Source organism: Calonectris borealis, chromosome 3, assembly GCF_964195595.1.
Source record: "Calonectris borealis chromosome 3, bCalBor7.hap1.2, whole genome shotgun sequence".
Taxonomy (NCBI): Eukaryota; Metazoa; Chordata; class Aves; order Procellariiformes; family Procellariidae; genus Calonectris; species Calonectris borealis.
Window position 1 is genome coordinate 126,548,895 of NC_134314.1, and position 17,443 is coordinate 126,566,337.

Below are 17,443 nucleotides of genomic sequence, written 5' to 3' on the forward strand. Positions count from 1 at the left end.
TGTTGCCCAGGAAACTGACTCTTAGCTTAGTGCCCAAAGTACACATTTCCAGGTGACAGCTGATAAGCGTTGACTTGTCATTTAAGTACAATACACTTTGTTTAATTTAGATTGTTGTAGAGTTATCATGAAAGAGGGTCAAGCAAGTCCTTTTGTGCTACATCCCTTTTTGGGCTTCCCCAAGTATCTTTTCAGTATTCCATGGGTCTACAACTGGATGTAATTGCAGTAGTGTGATCAATACAAGGAGTTAGCGCTATCCAACTCATTCTTGACAAAACCAGGACGATGGAGTGACTTGAGAGGATAAAACTCTGAGATCCAAGATTGTCTGATCAGTCACTTCCATGCTGTAGGGCAATCCAGCAATTCATTTTTAGCAGCCTGAATACAACTTTTTCAGTACACTCTAAAAGGTTAAGAAATCTTTCCACTTTATTACTTCTATAGAGAAGGTAAAATATGCAAATACCAATGCCTTAATGCTGAAATTAGGATTTCTTTTAATATGCTCAGGATGCTTTTTGTCCTCCTAGTTCTCCAAAATATTTGCACGTGCTACGGTTGCAAGCAGTCAAAATGTAGCATTCAGCATTATTGATTGGAGTGTAGATCAGGTGTCAAGTTCCAACAACAAGGAATAAATCAAAAAGTTCTTAGCACCTGTACCTGGAGGAGACACAGATTCTGGTATCTTCTGCTGTTTAGTTAAGACTGCAGAGCCTTTGGTCTTGGTGGTTGGAGAGCTGGTTAGGAAAAAAAACATTGTTGGATCGCTTTGCTTTCATGTTTTCTTTATGGACCTAATGACATTGCAAAAACTTAAAACTCAAAATTTCACTTCAGATTACAAAAAATCCTAAAACAGACGCAAGCAAGCAAGATGAATGACAATAACAGACAAGCGACTTCATTCAGAGCACTGCAAGAGCATGGGTATTTAAGCACCTTGCTTCTCCCTGGGCATCCAATTTCCATGCAAGTCAGGTGCCCCATGAGGAGTGAAGTGCTCAACCACTTTGAAGGATCTAAGCCAATTTTCAGATTCTACCTCCTAGCATTCATATGCTCGTGCTTGATGTATTCAGCTGCCTTCAGTGAAATGTTCTTTTTCTCTCTCATAATCAAACAGTATTTTTAGAGACCCACCTTAATGTCATCGGTAGTGTTTTCAGACCACAAAAACGGCGAGATGGATTTTTAACATCATTAAGATTTGTTTGTAAAACAAAAATAGACTCAGAAACCAAGAAGGGATGTGGATCACCAATCAATGCTTTTCCCCAGGCTTATCTGAGCTTCGCATAAATGTGAGCTACCTAGTGATAGTGAATCAGCCCTGTAACCTTTGTAAAAAGCATATATATTTTTTTCTTTGAATACAAGTTACAAGTACATGTTCCAAAAGCCTACAGCAAACGTTGATCAAGGTAATTTTCACAATTCACAGGAACTTAAAGAGATGCAGTGAAGAATTCTAGTGAGTTTTGAGGCCAAATATTTGAAGGAGGTATCTCACTATTGATCAAATTAGAGAAGTTTAATATTACTATTATTAATATATTATTAATATTCCAGGCATAAAAGCTCTGGCATAATTTGGGTAACCTTGAGGAAGTACCAAAACGGAGGCCTTTAGAAGCCACTCAATATTGCTGCTGACCACATGGCTCACTGCGCTCTTTCAGCTACAACATATCTCTTACTCTTGACAGTCCTGTGTTTGATTAGTCTAAATAACCACTTAAATTATTATATGGACTTTTACAAATCACTATGACAAACCTTGTCACCATTTTTCCCCCTCTGTAACCTGACATAATATTTGTAATAATTCAGTGCAAAGTTCACACAAATCATGCAAATAAAACATAAAAGGTTGAAGAAACACGTACTTATTGAAGTATATGGGTGCAAAACTCCTGGTTCCTTCCGCTCCCCAAGGATGTACAGAAAAAATGCAAATATGCCAGAAGTTTTATAGCAGAACTGACAAGTTGAACTAAGACTATTTGTTATTCACAGCCTTCACATAACTGTTCATCTTTTAAGACAGCCTAGCTCAAGATAGCAGCTTTCCCATTCACAATCAATAAATTTGCAAACATTTTCATGCTGTGTACCAAATGCTCATGGACAGATCTCAAATCACGATCCTGACTCCTTTTTGTGTATCCTGCAGAATTAAAAGTACTAAAAAAAAAAAAAAAGAAAAAGAAAAAGATTTACAAAAACACTAAATGTGCACAGACTAGTATCGTTAGTGTATTTATTTTTTTAAAGAAGACTTTAGTAGATATCCTTCCCTCCGCCATGTTATACTCGTATAATTAATTTTCTCCAAAACAGATTACCATTATTACTAGTATAACTACTGTCTTTCAGTCCCACTGTCCAAGGCCTCTTCCAGGCTAATCTTTCCTTCTTCTCTTTTTGTTTGGTATCTTTCTGTTATGATACTGTCTGAAAATCCCATCAGAAGTGATCAGATTTCAAAAGAAGAAATAGCACAAAGAGGGGAAAAAGAGAAGGGTGGATTTTTCTCCTCATTTACTTAAATATGCTTTTAGATTTCTTGACTGTGAATGCCCCAAAGATTATAGAATATTCTTAATTCCTGTATATAAAGGAACCAAAGAACATTACTAAAACCTTTCACAGTACTTCAAGTTTGCACTAACAGTGAAGTCCTTGAGGAATATTACAAGCCACAGCTGGAGAACGCGTGTGTGGGCAAATTGCATCCACATACAAAGGAACAATAACCAAAAGAACCACCTTACAGAAATTAGTAATTGCCACACTGGATCAGACCAACGCAATTAGTATTTTAGCTTCTCCCCCCCTCCCCCCAAAAGGGGCCAGGACCCGCTGTTTTAGATAGAGGCACACAGAAACTTTTGCCATTAACAGCAGTGGAACAACACACAGAGTGAAATTCACCCTGTTTCTATTACTGAGAAGCTGATGTTCACCTTAAACCAAATAAATGGGATCTCTCCTCCCAAACACCAAGGATTTCCATATTATCTTTCATTTTGCATTATCCAAAGGAATGTATGATACTTCTCAGGACTTTAACCGTTGTTGGGCTCTGTGTCATTTCACAGCAGTGAGGGTCTCGCTAAATCTGCTAGTGTAGCTTAAGAGTTTAGTTACAACTGAGCATCCTATTAAAACACTTCTCCAAATTCCATGCTACAGTGCTCTATCCCTTTTTCTTTACTAAGGCTTAACGCCGCAGTTATCTTCAGACAGACAAGAATACCGACAGTTACACAGTGGACTCTTCTACAGATTCAAGTGTAAGGTTGTGGTAAAACCGATCATACAGAAGCACTGTATAATTTGGTTTTAATCTCTTCACAAGTGTGGATGGGGTATATTAAGATGTACTTCTTTCTGCATTAAGCAAAATTCAAAGCTGTGTCTCAGTCCTAGCTGAGACAGCTTAACAGAGCGCACCCTTTAACTATCCGAGAAGCACATGAAGACAAGATTTCTATCAAGATCATGACCTGAAGATAATTTTCAATGCTCTCTCAGTAACTATATATCTCTGTATGTGACAATAAGACCTAAGATAAGCTATGCTTCAGTTTACTAATTAAAACATGACTTACTAACTCAGAAGCCAATGAATTTTCATTGTTAGAGTCATTTTCTTATGTACACAAAGCTTTATTACACCTCATTAAATACCCTATAATTTGGAATGCCTCACTGTCCTTGACACCCGTCAACATTTATGCACTTTCTGTGTGAATGGTAGCACAAAATTTTAACCCCATGCTACACTGACTGCGATGCTCTTCCCTAAATGTTAACCCATTCATATCCAATCCCTGCACAACCTGCAACAACTCTCCATCGTTAACTTCCTAATAAAACAAAAAAACTGGGGGAAAAAAAAGGATTCCATTAATAGAACAGAAAAGACAGGATACCCTTTGATTAACATACATAATATACCCTACAAGGCCGAAGTTCTTAAGCAAGCAGCACTTACCAAGAGTTATTATAATACTCTAACTCTGCATTATAACTGCCAGAGTTCAGAGAATTTGACAATTTAATCACTGTAATATTTCTAAAAACATATTTTACTATTATAAAATCATAACACTGTAACTCAGAAAGCTGTGCAAAGGACTATGTTACGTGTCGTCAGTTAAAGGTATTCTCCCCAAGCAAGGACTCAGACAAGGCTTTAATGTGAGGACTCTCCATTCTGGCACTAAAAAAATAAAATAAAATAAAGATCTGCCCACATGTTTCAGGCAGACAACACTAACAGCCGTGCAAGCTCCCGATGAGCTCTCAGGGATAAGGGCAAATGTCTTGCATCTTGACCCAATCACCATGAAAAATAAATAAGCTTTTCTATTGTCTTCAGTACATACCGAAACAAACTCCCACTCACTACTCAGAAAATACATTATTTTTGAAAACATACAATGAAATAAATGAAACAAACAAACAAAAAAGTCAGATCCATCCCAGGTGTAACACTAGTAAAGGCAGGGGATGCGCACAAGCTCTGGCTTGCAGAGTGTTTGTCAAGACACTGTCAATAATGGCACTGTGATTTATTGTTAGCCTTTCACTTCTGGAGGTCTGTGGTCAAATGTCAGTGAAGTTCCAACAGACACTCAAAACAAGAGATATGGCCACATATCTCAAATTAATCAGCCAGCCAGCATAGCTGCTAACCTCCACTTCGTACTGGTTAAATGCTTGGAAGATAAGGGCACCATTCACAGGTCTGAAGGGAGAGTTACTGAATGGGCTGTATCAGCGCTTCTGTGTAACCGTGGTAACGCCACGTGAACTGGGGGAAACCAGTAACTGACTCACTGGCAGAAGCTGTATAGTCATCACCAATTCCCTCCCACCTTATTAACACAGACACACCCATCACGAACTAACATAGACCTTGTTCTAAACGATACGTGGTATACTGGTGATGGTTTGAAGATAATATATCTATATTCCCTACTCTGATTCTTGCAGTGAAAGTGTCATTGCTTCCACCAAAGAAAGACTGAATTAGCATCAAGTCTTTACTGCAAAACAAAGTCATCTGTGTAGCAGGATATGCAACCTACGGGAAAAAGTATAAAACTTGAAAGCAGTGACTTCACAGAAAGTGCTGTGTTGTCACGCGTGAGAGGTTGTCTCGCTGAATCTTTCCTATACTTCCCACCATATGTAGTGCCACTACCTATCTAGTGTCAAATAGACAGAGATAGAAGCCAACCTCTGCAGTCAGCACCAGTCTGTTTGCCACTTTGATCATTCACTGAACTTTTCAGTAACCAGAGTGCTGGAACATCCATATAACTGTTTGAAACTAGGCATGTTTCTTTATAAGGAGAGGCATCAGTCTTCCCATTAACATACCTATAGTTTTGCTGGAAGGATGATCCACCTATACTAAAACATTCAAACCAAAACTGGTTTCGTCAGTGATGTTAAGGATATGTAAGCGTAAACTTCTCCCAAAAGCCCTACAACATGAGTTTCTAGTAGGTTCATTGTTTTGATATTACAAGCCACATTTTCAACTTGATAGATTACTCCACAAAAAATGAGTTTGGTAATAAACGCAGCATGCTCTAGTCACATACATATTCACATATCATGCCCCAGTTCTCTTACAGCGTGTAATAGCTCAACTAATTTACAAGTTTGACATAAAACCTATGGAATTCAATTGGAAAGACTTGGACTGACATAAAGGTTCTACACTTAAAATAATAAACTTCCAAAATAAATAGTAGATTACTTCATACTGGCAACCAAAAAATTCTATCAATCCTGTAGCCTTTGTTTATACAACAGGTTACTCTCAAGAGTAAGTAATGCTCTATCAGATGCACAGTGGTGGGTGCTATCAGGAAAGCTCAGCTCACACACAAAGGATTGGACACCGCTATTAGTCACGGGCAAATTATTTCCATTTCAACTTTAAGAAACATAACACGTAAGCAAACCTACATCGAAACATGACATCATTTCACTATTTGGCCAGCAGGCTGTGAGCTATGTCCACAGAGAGGATATCAGTTAACACTGTAACATTATTGTAAGTTTTTTCTCTCTGAAGTCATACTGCAGTTTCCTCTTTTTACACAGCGCAGTATTTTCTGATTTTATTTTCCTTATAAGAAGCACACTCATAGCAGAAACTGTTCAAAATTTAAGCTGAGTCTCCATTTAGCCTAGAAACACCTTTGCTCAAGGAGAGGTGCTGTTGCATTTGTTCTGTAAGAATCCTCACACCTCCAGCAGCACATATAATGCTAGTCAGCAGTTTTACTTCTCTTCATTAATAACCTCAGCAGGAAGCAAAAAGCACATATGAAAGCCTTCCGATACTTTCCTTTCACACAACAGTCAAAGCCCAGAGTAAAACAAAGGACTTCTTAAAATAGAAAGTTTACAATAAATTGCTTAGAATAAAAAACACCACTTAGATTGCAAATGCTGAAAGCACATTCATTTATATACAGTCGTGGGGTATAAGTCCCCACATATCTGTGTCAGAGTTAAACTGTCATGTATTATTCTAGGTTGCATAAATGTTCTCTTTAAAATGTTTTTACCGCTGGTATTTTCTCTTCTAATTTCAGCAATCTTTCTATCCCAAATACCTCTGTGCTCATTACCCAGAATGTTTAGGTGCGATCACAGCAAAAGATCGTTACCATGTTTTATTTGGTTTGAGCCTTTAAAATGAAATACATATGTTTCCAATTAACTTGAATTTAGCTCTCACATCCCATTTTCTGTCACTCCAAAGGCTGAGGACAACCATTTCAGAAGAATATGCAGGAGAACCCTGAAGTTTTTTTTTTTTTTTTAAGCTTTATAAATCTTATAAATGAAAGCTGACATGTCATACAAGAAAAAACACCAAGATCAAACCTTTGAGCATAGAAAATGAGAAGAATTATGAAAGGATATGTTATCACCTAATCCTTTATTCCTTCAGCTGTGCCTATGGACAAAAGACAGCTTCAGACTGAAGTAACTTCCCACATACCTCATGACAGCTTAAAATATGCATGAAGCCCAAATGATTAATGCATATACCATATCCTGTAAAGCAGACTACAGCTACACATCATATTTCTGATAACATTGTAACATTGTATTGCAATTGTTTTAACTTCAGCTTAAGAGTTTGTCAGAAACCTGCAAATACTCTAACTCCATTCCCCACGACTTTATGTACAGTGAAAGTTCTGGTGTAGATAACTATACGCTACTGAATATTTTGCTTCCCTGTGGTCACGCAAGTGCTGACAAGACCAGAACTCTGGGTAAATGGGAGCTGTTAGCAGCATATGGAAGCTCTCATATCAACAGGAATACCTAGGCTGTTCGCAAACATTCTTTCCAATTAGGAACAGCAATTTCAGGTAGACAGTATAGTACTTTTTAGAATGAGATTTGACATGCAGAGGAATACCTTCTCTCAGACCAGATTCAGAGCCAAGACCAAGGAAGATGGGACAGGCCTGTACTGAGTCTGGTAAGTTCTGATTACATATTTAAAATATATTATTTTATTCCTTTATTTACAAAGGAGTCAAAAGATGTTAGTCTCTGCTATTCATCATTTAGGATCACAAACACTTGCTGTTGCTGCTCCAATGACAGTCCACAAGTACTGCAATAAGATTAGAAGTCCCTGAAAAATAATCACACAGATGTGCAATAAAACACCTACTAGCTAGATATACTCCAAATTTTAAAACAAACTAGGTTCCACCAACATGATATAGTATACTTACTACCTGATTTTGGGATAAGAATCAAAAATAGCATCCTTTTATATTGCTCATCAGAGTTTAAGGCAGCTTTCCATGCCACTTTCTAACTCATGTTTTCACAATTTCACCATTCCTTACAACAGATGCAAAAGATCAGGATTTTCACTACAGCTCAATGCACAGTTCCCCCTCTATACTCGATTGGCAGGTTCATATATACGCAGATATATGCAGAACATGCAAATTAAGATTTACACATTATTTTCACAACAATAACAATTATAATGGTCAGCACTTTTACCACTTCCGTATTAACTGTTCTTTTCTGCAACTTTACAGTAGCTGACAAAATCAAAACACAAAAAAACCCGAAAACAGTTCAGCCTTACTATGAAGACCAAGTATTTTCCTGAAGTTTAAGACCTCGTCCTCACAGCAAAGCTGTCAAGAGTTTACCACTGACCAAGATCAGACAAATGTCAGAATTAAACCTCATGCTTGCATCAAGTTATATAAATATGAAAGAAGAGAGGTTTGACAACTTACTGGTGAGAGAAGTCCTCTGCAAGAATGTTTATATAAAGTGTAGGACAGGCAAAGCTCTGATTAAAGTCAATAAACAGACTCCCAAATCACCAGCTGCCCTCTCCAGCATCTTGTGGCCCGAGTCCAAATTGTAGGTAGTTGAAATACTCTGCACAAAGGACACCAGTCAACTGAGGTTTCAAGTAACAACTGCTTTCATTGCACTGTTAATAATATGGCCAAGTTCTTAATGAGACTATTTGGACCAAAAAAAAAAGATCTGAAAGCCTACCATGTTGGGAGCAGAAAAACTGTATCTTTGTCTGTGCATGAGTTTTAAGAATATATACCTAAAACCTTACATCACCTTTCTACATAACCAGTGACTGGACTGATGGACATCATGAGTGCAAACAAGAAACCACTTTTAGGAAGTCTGGTTCCATACTTCACGCTACTTAGAGCCAGGTCAATTTTAAACAGAAAGAACTGAATGGAGAAAGAAATACAGTATTTTATGGAAGTTTTGTAAGACCAACTTTTATAACTTACGTATTACACATCTTCACACAGTTGTCATACATTCATTTTGAAATCATTAAAAAGAGGAGTCTCTACACTTACCACTTTGGGGTTCGTCAGCCCTGTCAAGCATATGCATTTCACTGCAAGCAATCTGGATTTACCCCTACAGAGCAGGTTATCTTAACTGAAGGCATTCTGTAAGTTAATCACAATAGGTAAATGGACTGATGTGAGAGAGCGATGTGATAAATGATGAGGACAGCACCCGGCACAGAGCTCACTGTCTCCTCCACCTCACAAGCAGATCCAACAACAAGTGGTCAGTTCCACCGATGTCAACACAACTTCTCACAGCTGCTTATAAAATGGAAACACATGAAGTCCATCCAAGACAATTTACTACAGCAAAATCCTCACTTTCTTCAGTGCTTGACTTCAAATCTAAGTGTAAAGGTCTGAGAAATGGGTTTTCAACTAATGACACTAATTTCCTTCATGAAAACATCTCAAAGCACATAGAAGAAACAAAATGGAGCAGACTACAGAAATTCTGCTAAGTCTACAAAAAGTTATTTCTACAGCATAGTAGGATGTTTGAACTTTGTTTTTCATCATTTGCTGTATTTCATTCATTTCAGTGTTGTTGCAACTACTTGTCTTTCAAAATAACAAAATATTTAAATTGTGACCATCTTAAAAAAAGTAATTAATTTCAATACACAGCTCTTAAAAGCTAGGCGTGTTTATTGGGTCTCTTTCTAAAATGCAGCAATAACACCACACAAAAAAAAACCCCAACACCTTAAGATCTTCCTTAATTTTTAATTTGTTATAATTAAACACATGCAAACTGAAGGCTTTGAAAAGCTTTAGGAGCTATCAGATTCATTTATATTGAGCCTATCTCTTCATCTGGGGTCTTTTCCAAAGTTTATGGAAAAGGATCTAAGAAGCCTTCCATCAATAAACAGGAAACTTTAAAATCTTTAAAGCTACAGACGGGGTAGGTTAGGAACGTGGAAATGAAATTGGAGACATTCTCCTCCATTCTGCTGACTGAAATATAAGCAGGACAAGAAACATACACAATTCCTATCTGATGTAAACAGAAATCTACCTAGGGACAAACAGTTAACATCTACCAAGGACAGAGCAGGATCAAGGCCAAGAGCTGCTTCTTGATACCTTACACCAACATGCAAGATGCACTTCTCCTCTACTTTTTTAATCTACCCAACTCCTGCTGGACAGGCATATTCCGGTAAATTCACTTGCTAAAGGAATAATGCTTACACCAGACTTGTTACCTTTCATTTCACATAAAACATTATTCCTTTTCCAGAAATAGTTGAAATAGCACTGAAACTACCTTAGTAATTTGCAAAGTGACTTTTCACTAAATGTATTGACCCACCATTCATTCCATTGTATATACTTCTGTGGTGAGGTGACAGGTCATCTGTTACTTGTCTCCTGAGGGTACCTTCTCTGCTGCCTCCGCTGAGATGTTTGAGATGCTCTGGGCTCCCTCCGTAATGTTGTTTGAGATGCTCAGGGCTCGTACCCCTCACTTTGTGGAGATGTTCTGTACTTCCACTCGGCGTGTGCTTTTGAAGATGATCTGGGCTGCCACTGCTGTGCTTTTGATGCTCAGGGCTACTACCAGGCCTCTGCTTTTGAAAGTGTTCAGGGCTACTACTCAGAACGTGCTTTGGGATAGTTTCTGGACTGCTGCTGCTGTGCTTTTGTTGTTCAGGTGCTTTGACAATGGTTTTGTGATGTTCCGGACTTGGTCCTTTCAGGTGATGATCAGGACTGCCAGAACTCCTAGGCTTCTGAAGGTGCTCTGGGCTGATGCTCCTGTGTTTCTGATGCTCAGGGCTTCCTTCACCCCGAGTTTTTTGAAGATGTTCTGGACTAGTACTTGGATGATGTTTATGATGGTCTGGACTGTCTGTACTTCCCGTGCTAGAAGTACTACTCCCATCACCGACATCTCTTATGTAAGTACTCGTTGCGGTTAACTGGCACAGGCTGATTTGGCTGTCGATAGAGCTCCGGCTGCCTGCTCCACCACTTTTCTCCTCATCCAGCAACACACACAATTCTTTCAGCTCCAGGTTTTCCTTAACCACTTCTTCTTGTCTCACTTCCAATTCTTTCAGCTTCTGTAAGTATAAGGCAACCTCCTTGTGCATAACACTAGCACTGTATCTGCCCAGTCTCTGCCATTCACGGGACACCTTCTTGCCTTTCTGCCTGTCATCATCCAGGAAGCAGCAAAGGTCTCTCAGTTCTTGGTTATCTTCTTGGAGCTTCTGGTTGATATCCTTTAAAAGAAAGATAATTATGACAGAGAAGTGCCTACAAGAATTAACATTACACCATTACCGTTATACAAGCCAGTGAACAGCACTGCTATAAGCCCATCATCTAAACACGCAAATGAGGCATAAATAATTGCATGTGTTGATCTGGCATATAACAGCAGCATCATGCTTCAAACAAACAAACAAACCTGCTGTCCAGTAAAAAGTGACTATAACATGGAGTTAATCTTGAAGGGTTCAAAGACTAACTTCTGATAGAGCATAAAAGTTTCAGGTGCTTAATTAACTTTCATGCTAAATATCAGAATAATTTAGCTCCCAAACTGGGCAAAGAGCATAAGCACTCTCATGATGATCTCACTCCCTTGAGAAATATTCACCTGCGAGTTATTGCTGAGTAAAACTGCAAGGTACATCAGAAATTGTAATCGCACTTAAACAATTAATAATTAAACATTTATACTCTCTATTCCCTAAAGCATAGTCACATATAAAGATGAACTTTTTAGGGATTTTAAATATTTGGGGTTTGTTTGATTTTGTTTCAGATTTGCATAAAAGAACCTTGTCAGTCATCACTTAATCAGAATTGCTTCAACCACTCTGAAATGAAATAAACTGCTTTAATAGATTTTTCACTCCTTACAAAATGAAGCACCGTACCCTTCTTTAAGTGAGGAACAGTCTGAAGCAAAAATGTTCAAGCCATTACCATAGCAGAATACTATGCCAAAGAAAACCTCTTCAGTATTTTATCCTCCTAGTTTTACTAAACTGGCTGGCAACCATATTTATCTTCCTCCCATCTAAATATTCATTCCTTCTTATGTATGATATTAGAAGTAGAGATTAGCCACAACTGTTAGAAGTTTAGCCTTATGGAAAGCATTGTTTCTTAAGAAAAGGAAGCTTTTGTAACTCCACTGGATTTGTGCGCATGTGCTCGTCTCATCTTTGCCTCAAAATAACTTTAAACTTGACCAATTTCAACCCATATTTGACAAAGGAGAAATCTCAATGAGGTTACAAGGTATCCTTAAAAATCTGTGCTGGTGAGAGAGATTTAAAATGACCCCATGGTGGAATAAAAAAGTTTGAGTGGAAGCCCACAATTCAACAGTCAGAAGCAGTAGGCAGCCATCCACCACAACCAGGCGCGGCTGGTCACTGTTACTCATGGAGCAGTTATTTCACACAGGACAAAGGAGGTGGATGTCCAGACACCAACGCAGGGCTCAAAACCTCGTTCTCCCAAATTCCTTTTAAAAGTTCCAGCTGAGGCATCTGAACAAAAGGCAGAAGTTAAACATCACTTAAAGAGGTCAGAATTGAGAGAGGAATTTGTCATTCCTTCCTACACATCGTGGTGCGTTTTGTTACTTATCTGGATGATGCATAAATCCGTATGGTGTCACAACACCTTTGCACATAACTTGGAGAAAGATACTATTGCTGTAATTTAACTTACATTTAAAATGTAAGCTTTGTTTTTACTGAAGTACTATCATTGATGGGTCATCTTTACTCCCAGACACCATATATTGTCAAAAAGAGGAAGGGGACACACACACACACTCATACTTTGCAAAACAGGAAAACTTGGGAGACAGGAACAGTCTTCCCCCACATACTATTTATTTTATGCCACACTATTATCAAAGACACTTTCTCAATAATTTAGTTGTTTAAAGCCATTCTACAAGTCAAGAACTCTCTTCTAATGTACGTAATTCTCACGTAATAATTCCAAAGCCCACACTGCATCTCTGTCTCTCCTCTCCTTCCCGCCAACCTCACCTCACTGAAGGAATTTCCTAAAAACAATGTCCTTTCTCAAAGCAACACGACAGAAAATGTTTTGCGGTCATGCCTACTTTAAGGTAACTTTCTAGGTCTATAATACACGTGTACATGCTACATCAGGGTAATTATCTGTAAGTAGTCACGCTATCTTCCCAATCCTTGGAATTGGGAAGGAAACAATAGGGACTATGCTTTTCATCCAACAAGAGTTAACTTAAGAAGGGATAAGTCATCACCGACTTGGTCTGCCTCTCATTGTAGTCTGCAGAAGTATACAAGCGAAAACGGTTTGATCAGAGATGCGTTATCAGACTTCTTTTTCAGACAATAAACTAGGGATTGGTTCTGATCATCCTGAAACCAAGCCTTCACCTGTCATACCCTGCACTGCATCCTGGAAATGCCCAGCTGTCTCCAGCAGCTTACCAGACCGCCTGGCAGATGAGTAAGTCATCTTAAAATAGTGACAGAAAACAGCATAAGCTACATGAAAGCTTTTGAATGTCTACAGCTCTGCACGCTATTCTTTCACCTGCACTTCAGGCAGGATCATTTAACCTCACTAAAACCCGATGAAGTCTAACACAAAAGTGACAAGACTTAAGTGTTTTCATCAACACAAACCATACTGTGGCAGAGCATACAACGGCTGTGCTCCACAGCCTGCCGAATAGTTGGTCATCTCTTAACCGCACACTCGATTTTCAAGCGGGATCAAACGCTATTCACTCCAGTCCTTGTTCACTTTTCATGCGATTCTCGGTAACGGCTCCTCCCAGGCCATCCACCTGATGAGACTGCTCCCGGCGGGACGGGCGGGGGACGCGGAGACACCGCAGAAACTTCAGGGGTCCCACCCTGCCCACCCCGCTACCTTCAAGCCGCGGATCTCGCCGAGGTGGAGCTGGAGGCGGCGGTTCACCTCGCGGATGAGGTTGCTGTGGTCCAGCATCGCGCTCATCTTCTCGGCCTCGGCGCGGCGGAGGCTGCGGATCAGCTCCTCCTTGCTCCACTTGAGCAGCTCCTCGTCCGACACCTTGGACAAGTCCTCGGCCGGCGCCGCCCCGCAACTTTCCGCCGCCACTTTCGACATGGTGGCGGCCCGGGGGCACCCCGCCGCCACGGGGCTGCAGCCCTCCCGGGGCACGCCGCCGCCGCGGCCGCAGCCGCCCCGCGGTGCGCAGGGGAAAGGGCAAGCCCGGAGCCCGCGGGCAGCTCCTGCGGGAGGGCGGCGGTGCCCGCCGCTCCAGCGCTTGCGGCGGCTGGGCCGGGCTGGCGGTTATGAGGGAAATACTTCTGGCCCCAGGCAGCGGATCCTGGAAAAAAGGAGGAAAAGGAGGAGGAAAGGGTGTGGAGGAAGCCGGGCCACAGTCTGGGGAGCAAACTTCCCCCGTCGGGAAGGAAAAAAAAAAACAAAAGAGAGAAAAAAAAAAGACCAAGACAAAGGAATCCCCAACAAGCCCGGCTCTTTCAACAGGTCAGCGGTAGCAGCGTGCGCCTCGTCCCGCCTGCTGCGCCAGGGCTGCCCGGCCCTGGAAGCGGCGCCTCTCACGGTAACCGACGCCCCTGGGCTGAGGGATGCAGGCGCGCCGAGCGGGGAGGATGCGAAGTACCGAGCCAAGGCACCATGGCGGAGGGAGGGTCGGGCCGGGACGCGCGGCCCGGCTCCGCCGCAGCGGCAGGAGCGGGGCGGGCGGAGCGGGGCGGGCGGGCGCTGCCGGCGCCAGTGGCGGGCGCGGGGCGGCTCGCGGCTTTTCAGCGGGGCGCGCGCCACGTGCGGGCGGGGGGGGGAGAGAGGGAGGGCGGCGCTGTCCCTGCGCGGCTCGCGGGCGCCACCTGCCGCGCGCTGCCCGCGCCGCCGCCCGCTCGGCGGGGGCTGCCCCGGGGGGGACCCGGCCGGGCACCGCCGGTCCCTCCCGCCCGCCCGCACAGGCTTGGCTGCTTCTGCGAGGGTGCGAGGGAACGCTCGGGAGGGAGCCGCCGCTGTCGGCACCGAGGCTGCCCTCAGCCGGCTGGAGGCACACCGGAGGAGAGCACCACGGCGGTCCCCAGCCCCACGACTCCCTCCCGTGGTTTAGGACACTTCGGTGAGCAGTGCCACATTTGGAAATCAAAGGTACAAACACAGCCACCCTCACATCAGTCTGATCCCTCCACTGGGGCGGCGGCTGAGAGGTCACATTACATCACCAGAAGCCAGCGCCGCCTCAGCTTTCACCTCATCTTTCATTTACAGCCAGAATAGTTAAGCCTGATAGAGCTGTTACCAGACAGAACTAGGTGCAGTTCCCTATTGCAACTCTTTACTCAAGCTGAAGGTCGCACGCCATGAAGTGAGCTCCCCACAGGAATTAAGATTGGGACATTCATATTTCTTCCTTGAGAATATTCAGTCGCAGTGCTGTGAGAGGCTTACGTTTCCCAGTTTGCTTAGAGATACAAAGACTCTACGTAAATCCGCCTTGCAGATGATTTGAGAATGAAACTTGATAATCCATTCATGCTGCTTACAGAGAAAGATGATACGATATATCTCAGTGGCAGAAGTGGATGAACTGAAACTATTAGGTGAATAATTGGTTGAATTCCCATTTTTAAGTCACCTAGTTCCCCCTGAACAATCCCCTGCAGGCAGAGGAGGGTGCCTTACTTAATAGGCCCTTACTACCTCCGGTTTTGCAATTTTACAATTACTTAGCATTAAAGAAGATTCGTCATCCTTGAGGGGAAAATTTAAAGTACTTAATGTCAGCATTGGCGGATCACGAAGCTGTAGCCCCACGAGCAGGGCTGGCTCTGCAGAAGGCAGCTGCAGAAGACGTGCCCTACCCGTCCCACCATCACCGCCCCAGCCGGCTCCCTTGGCATTTTGCTGCCTCAGGCAACACTCTGCCCTGCCTGCTGGAAGATCAGCCAATGCCACAGGACCAGACTAGCCACGGATTGTTTTCTGCTCTGGTCCTATTTAAAAGTTGCCACAAGAATGGTTAAATCAAACACTATTCCTTTATTCTTATTCCTAATCTTCTCCTTGAACTATCAGCTGTCACTTGATTACAATAAAAGTTCTCCTGCTCCTACCCATCCTGGGCTACACTTTGCATTTTCACCATGCCAACAAGTCCTACATGTTTTCCCTTCCCAAGCACCCTTCAGAGATGTTCTTTCAGCTGATCCATTTTTCATGTACCTCCAGTTTCCCAGCGACATGCCAGACCCTCTGTGACCCAGCTGGGTCACTTTGGCAGTCACTTGCCAAAGTCCTGGCATGGGAATCACACCTGAGCTGCTACCACAGGTACAGGCTGCTGCTCAGGACGCAGGAGAATTACCCACCACCCCTACCACAAACAGTACCAGTCCCGCAGAGTGAAGCACAAAAGGATGGGCATGTTTGCTGAGCTGCAGTATGAACCCTGAAGTCCACCACTGTCAACAAGAGTTTCAACAAAGCATGGAGTTTTGCCATCATGAAGTCCCATTTCCTGATCAGCACTTAGTATTGTGTGAAAATCTTATTTTCTCTGAAAACTCTATCACTCTCTTAAATCCTCTGCATTTTTTTCCACTGTAAAGAACAAAGCTTTAGATAAAAGCATCTGACCAGCCACAGCAAAAATACAGTAAAAGGCCATGAAAAGGAGCTGTCATCTTTTATCCCCAAATATATTCCATTTTAATGCAACTAAAAAAGAACAGCTTGGGGAGAAGGCAGCAATAAATAAAGGCTTTACTTATTCTTCTAATTCAGCAGTATATTAGTTGAAAGGTCATATGGTGTTAGATTTTTAAAAGTTCAAATGTACTTCCTTCCATGAAATAAACAGTTGACTGAAAAATGTCTGAAAATTTTTCATCCAAGAGCTTCAGGAAAGAATGTCCACTTGCCTCAACTCAACGTTAACGGCACTTCTCAGGAGTAGCATTTCACAGCTTTTGATCGCGGGGTGCCATGGAAAGCATGGATCGGAGATGAACAGCTTCAGGAACACTGCGTTCTCCACCAATATGAAACACCTCCACATGTGTGTCTTCATGAGGCACAGCTTTATTGTACAGACACAAACGTGAAAGGAGAATTCATAAAGTACGGCCATTAGAAATAGTTAATAGAGTCAAACTTCAAAAGTTTGGGACAAATGTAGCTCTAACAATGAAACCAAAAACGTATCAAGTGAAACTAATCTGGAACGTTTCTATATGGAGAGGATCTAATTTCGCATTCATTCACGCTTGTGTAACCAGATCGAAACGGGAGTGGGAAGTGCGACATAATTATTCCCATCTCCTGGCAATTTTAAAACTTTACTTTCAAACTTTACTTTATTGCTCAAATGCCGAGTACCTCCCTATGCCTGGGCTGTTATAATCAGTGGCGATGACAACAACTGCCGTGAGAGCAAACACTTTATTTTTCACATTAAAGCTGACTTTTTGCAATACTGTCTTACCCCCTGAATAATTCTCATTCACAGGCTG

General features: G+C 41.8%; 1 protein-coding gene across 4 annotated transcripts in view; it reads right to left on the minus strand.

Annotated features, from left to right (window-relative positions):
* Nucleotides 1-14,610, minus strand: part of CCDC85A (coiled-coil domain containing 85A) — an 80,967-nt gene extending 66,357 nt beyond the window's left edge. For all 4 annotated transcript variants that reach the window (XM_075147786.1, XM_075147783.1, XM_075147782.1 and 1 more), the window contains exons 1-2: nucleotides 13,839-14,610; nucleotides 10,246-11,161 (exon numbers count right to left, since the gene is read on the minus strand). In XM_075147786.1, the coding sequence (XP_075003887.1) occupies nucleotides 10,246-11,161; nucleotides 13,839-14,057 (1,135 nt within the window). In that variant the 5' untranslated portion in view covers nucleotides 14,058-14,610. The remainder of the gene's footprint in view (nucleotides 1-10,245; nucleotides 11,162-13,838) is intronic.
* Nucleotides 14,611-17,443: the final 2,833 nt, after the last annotated feature.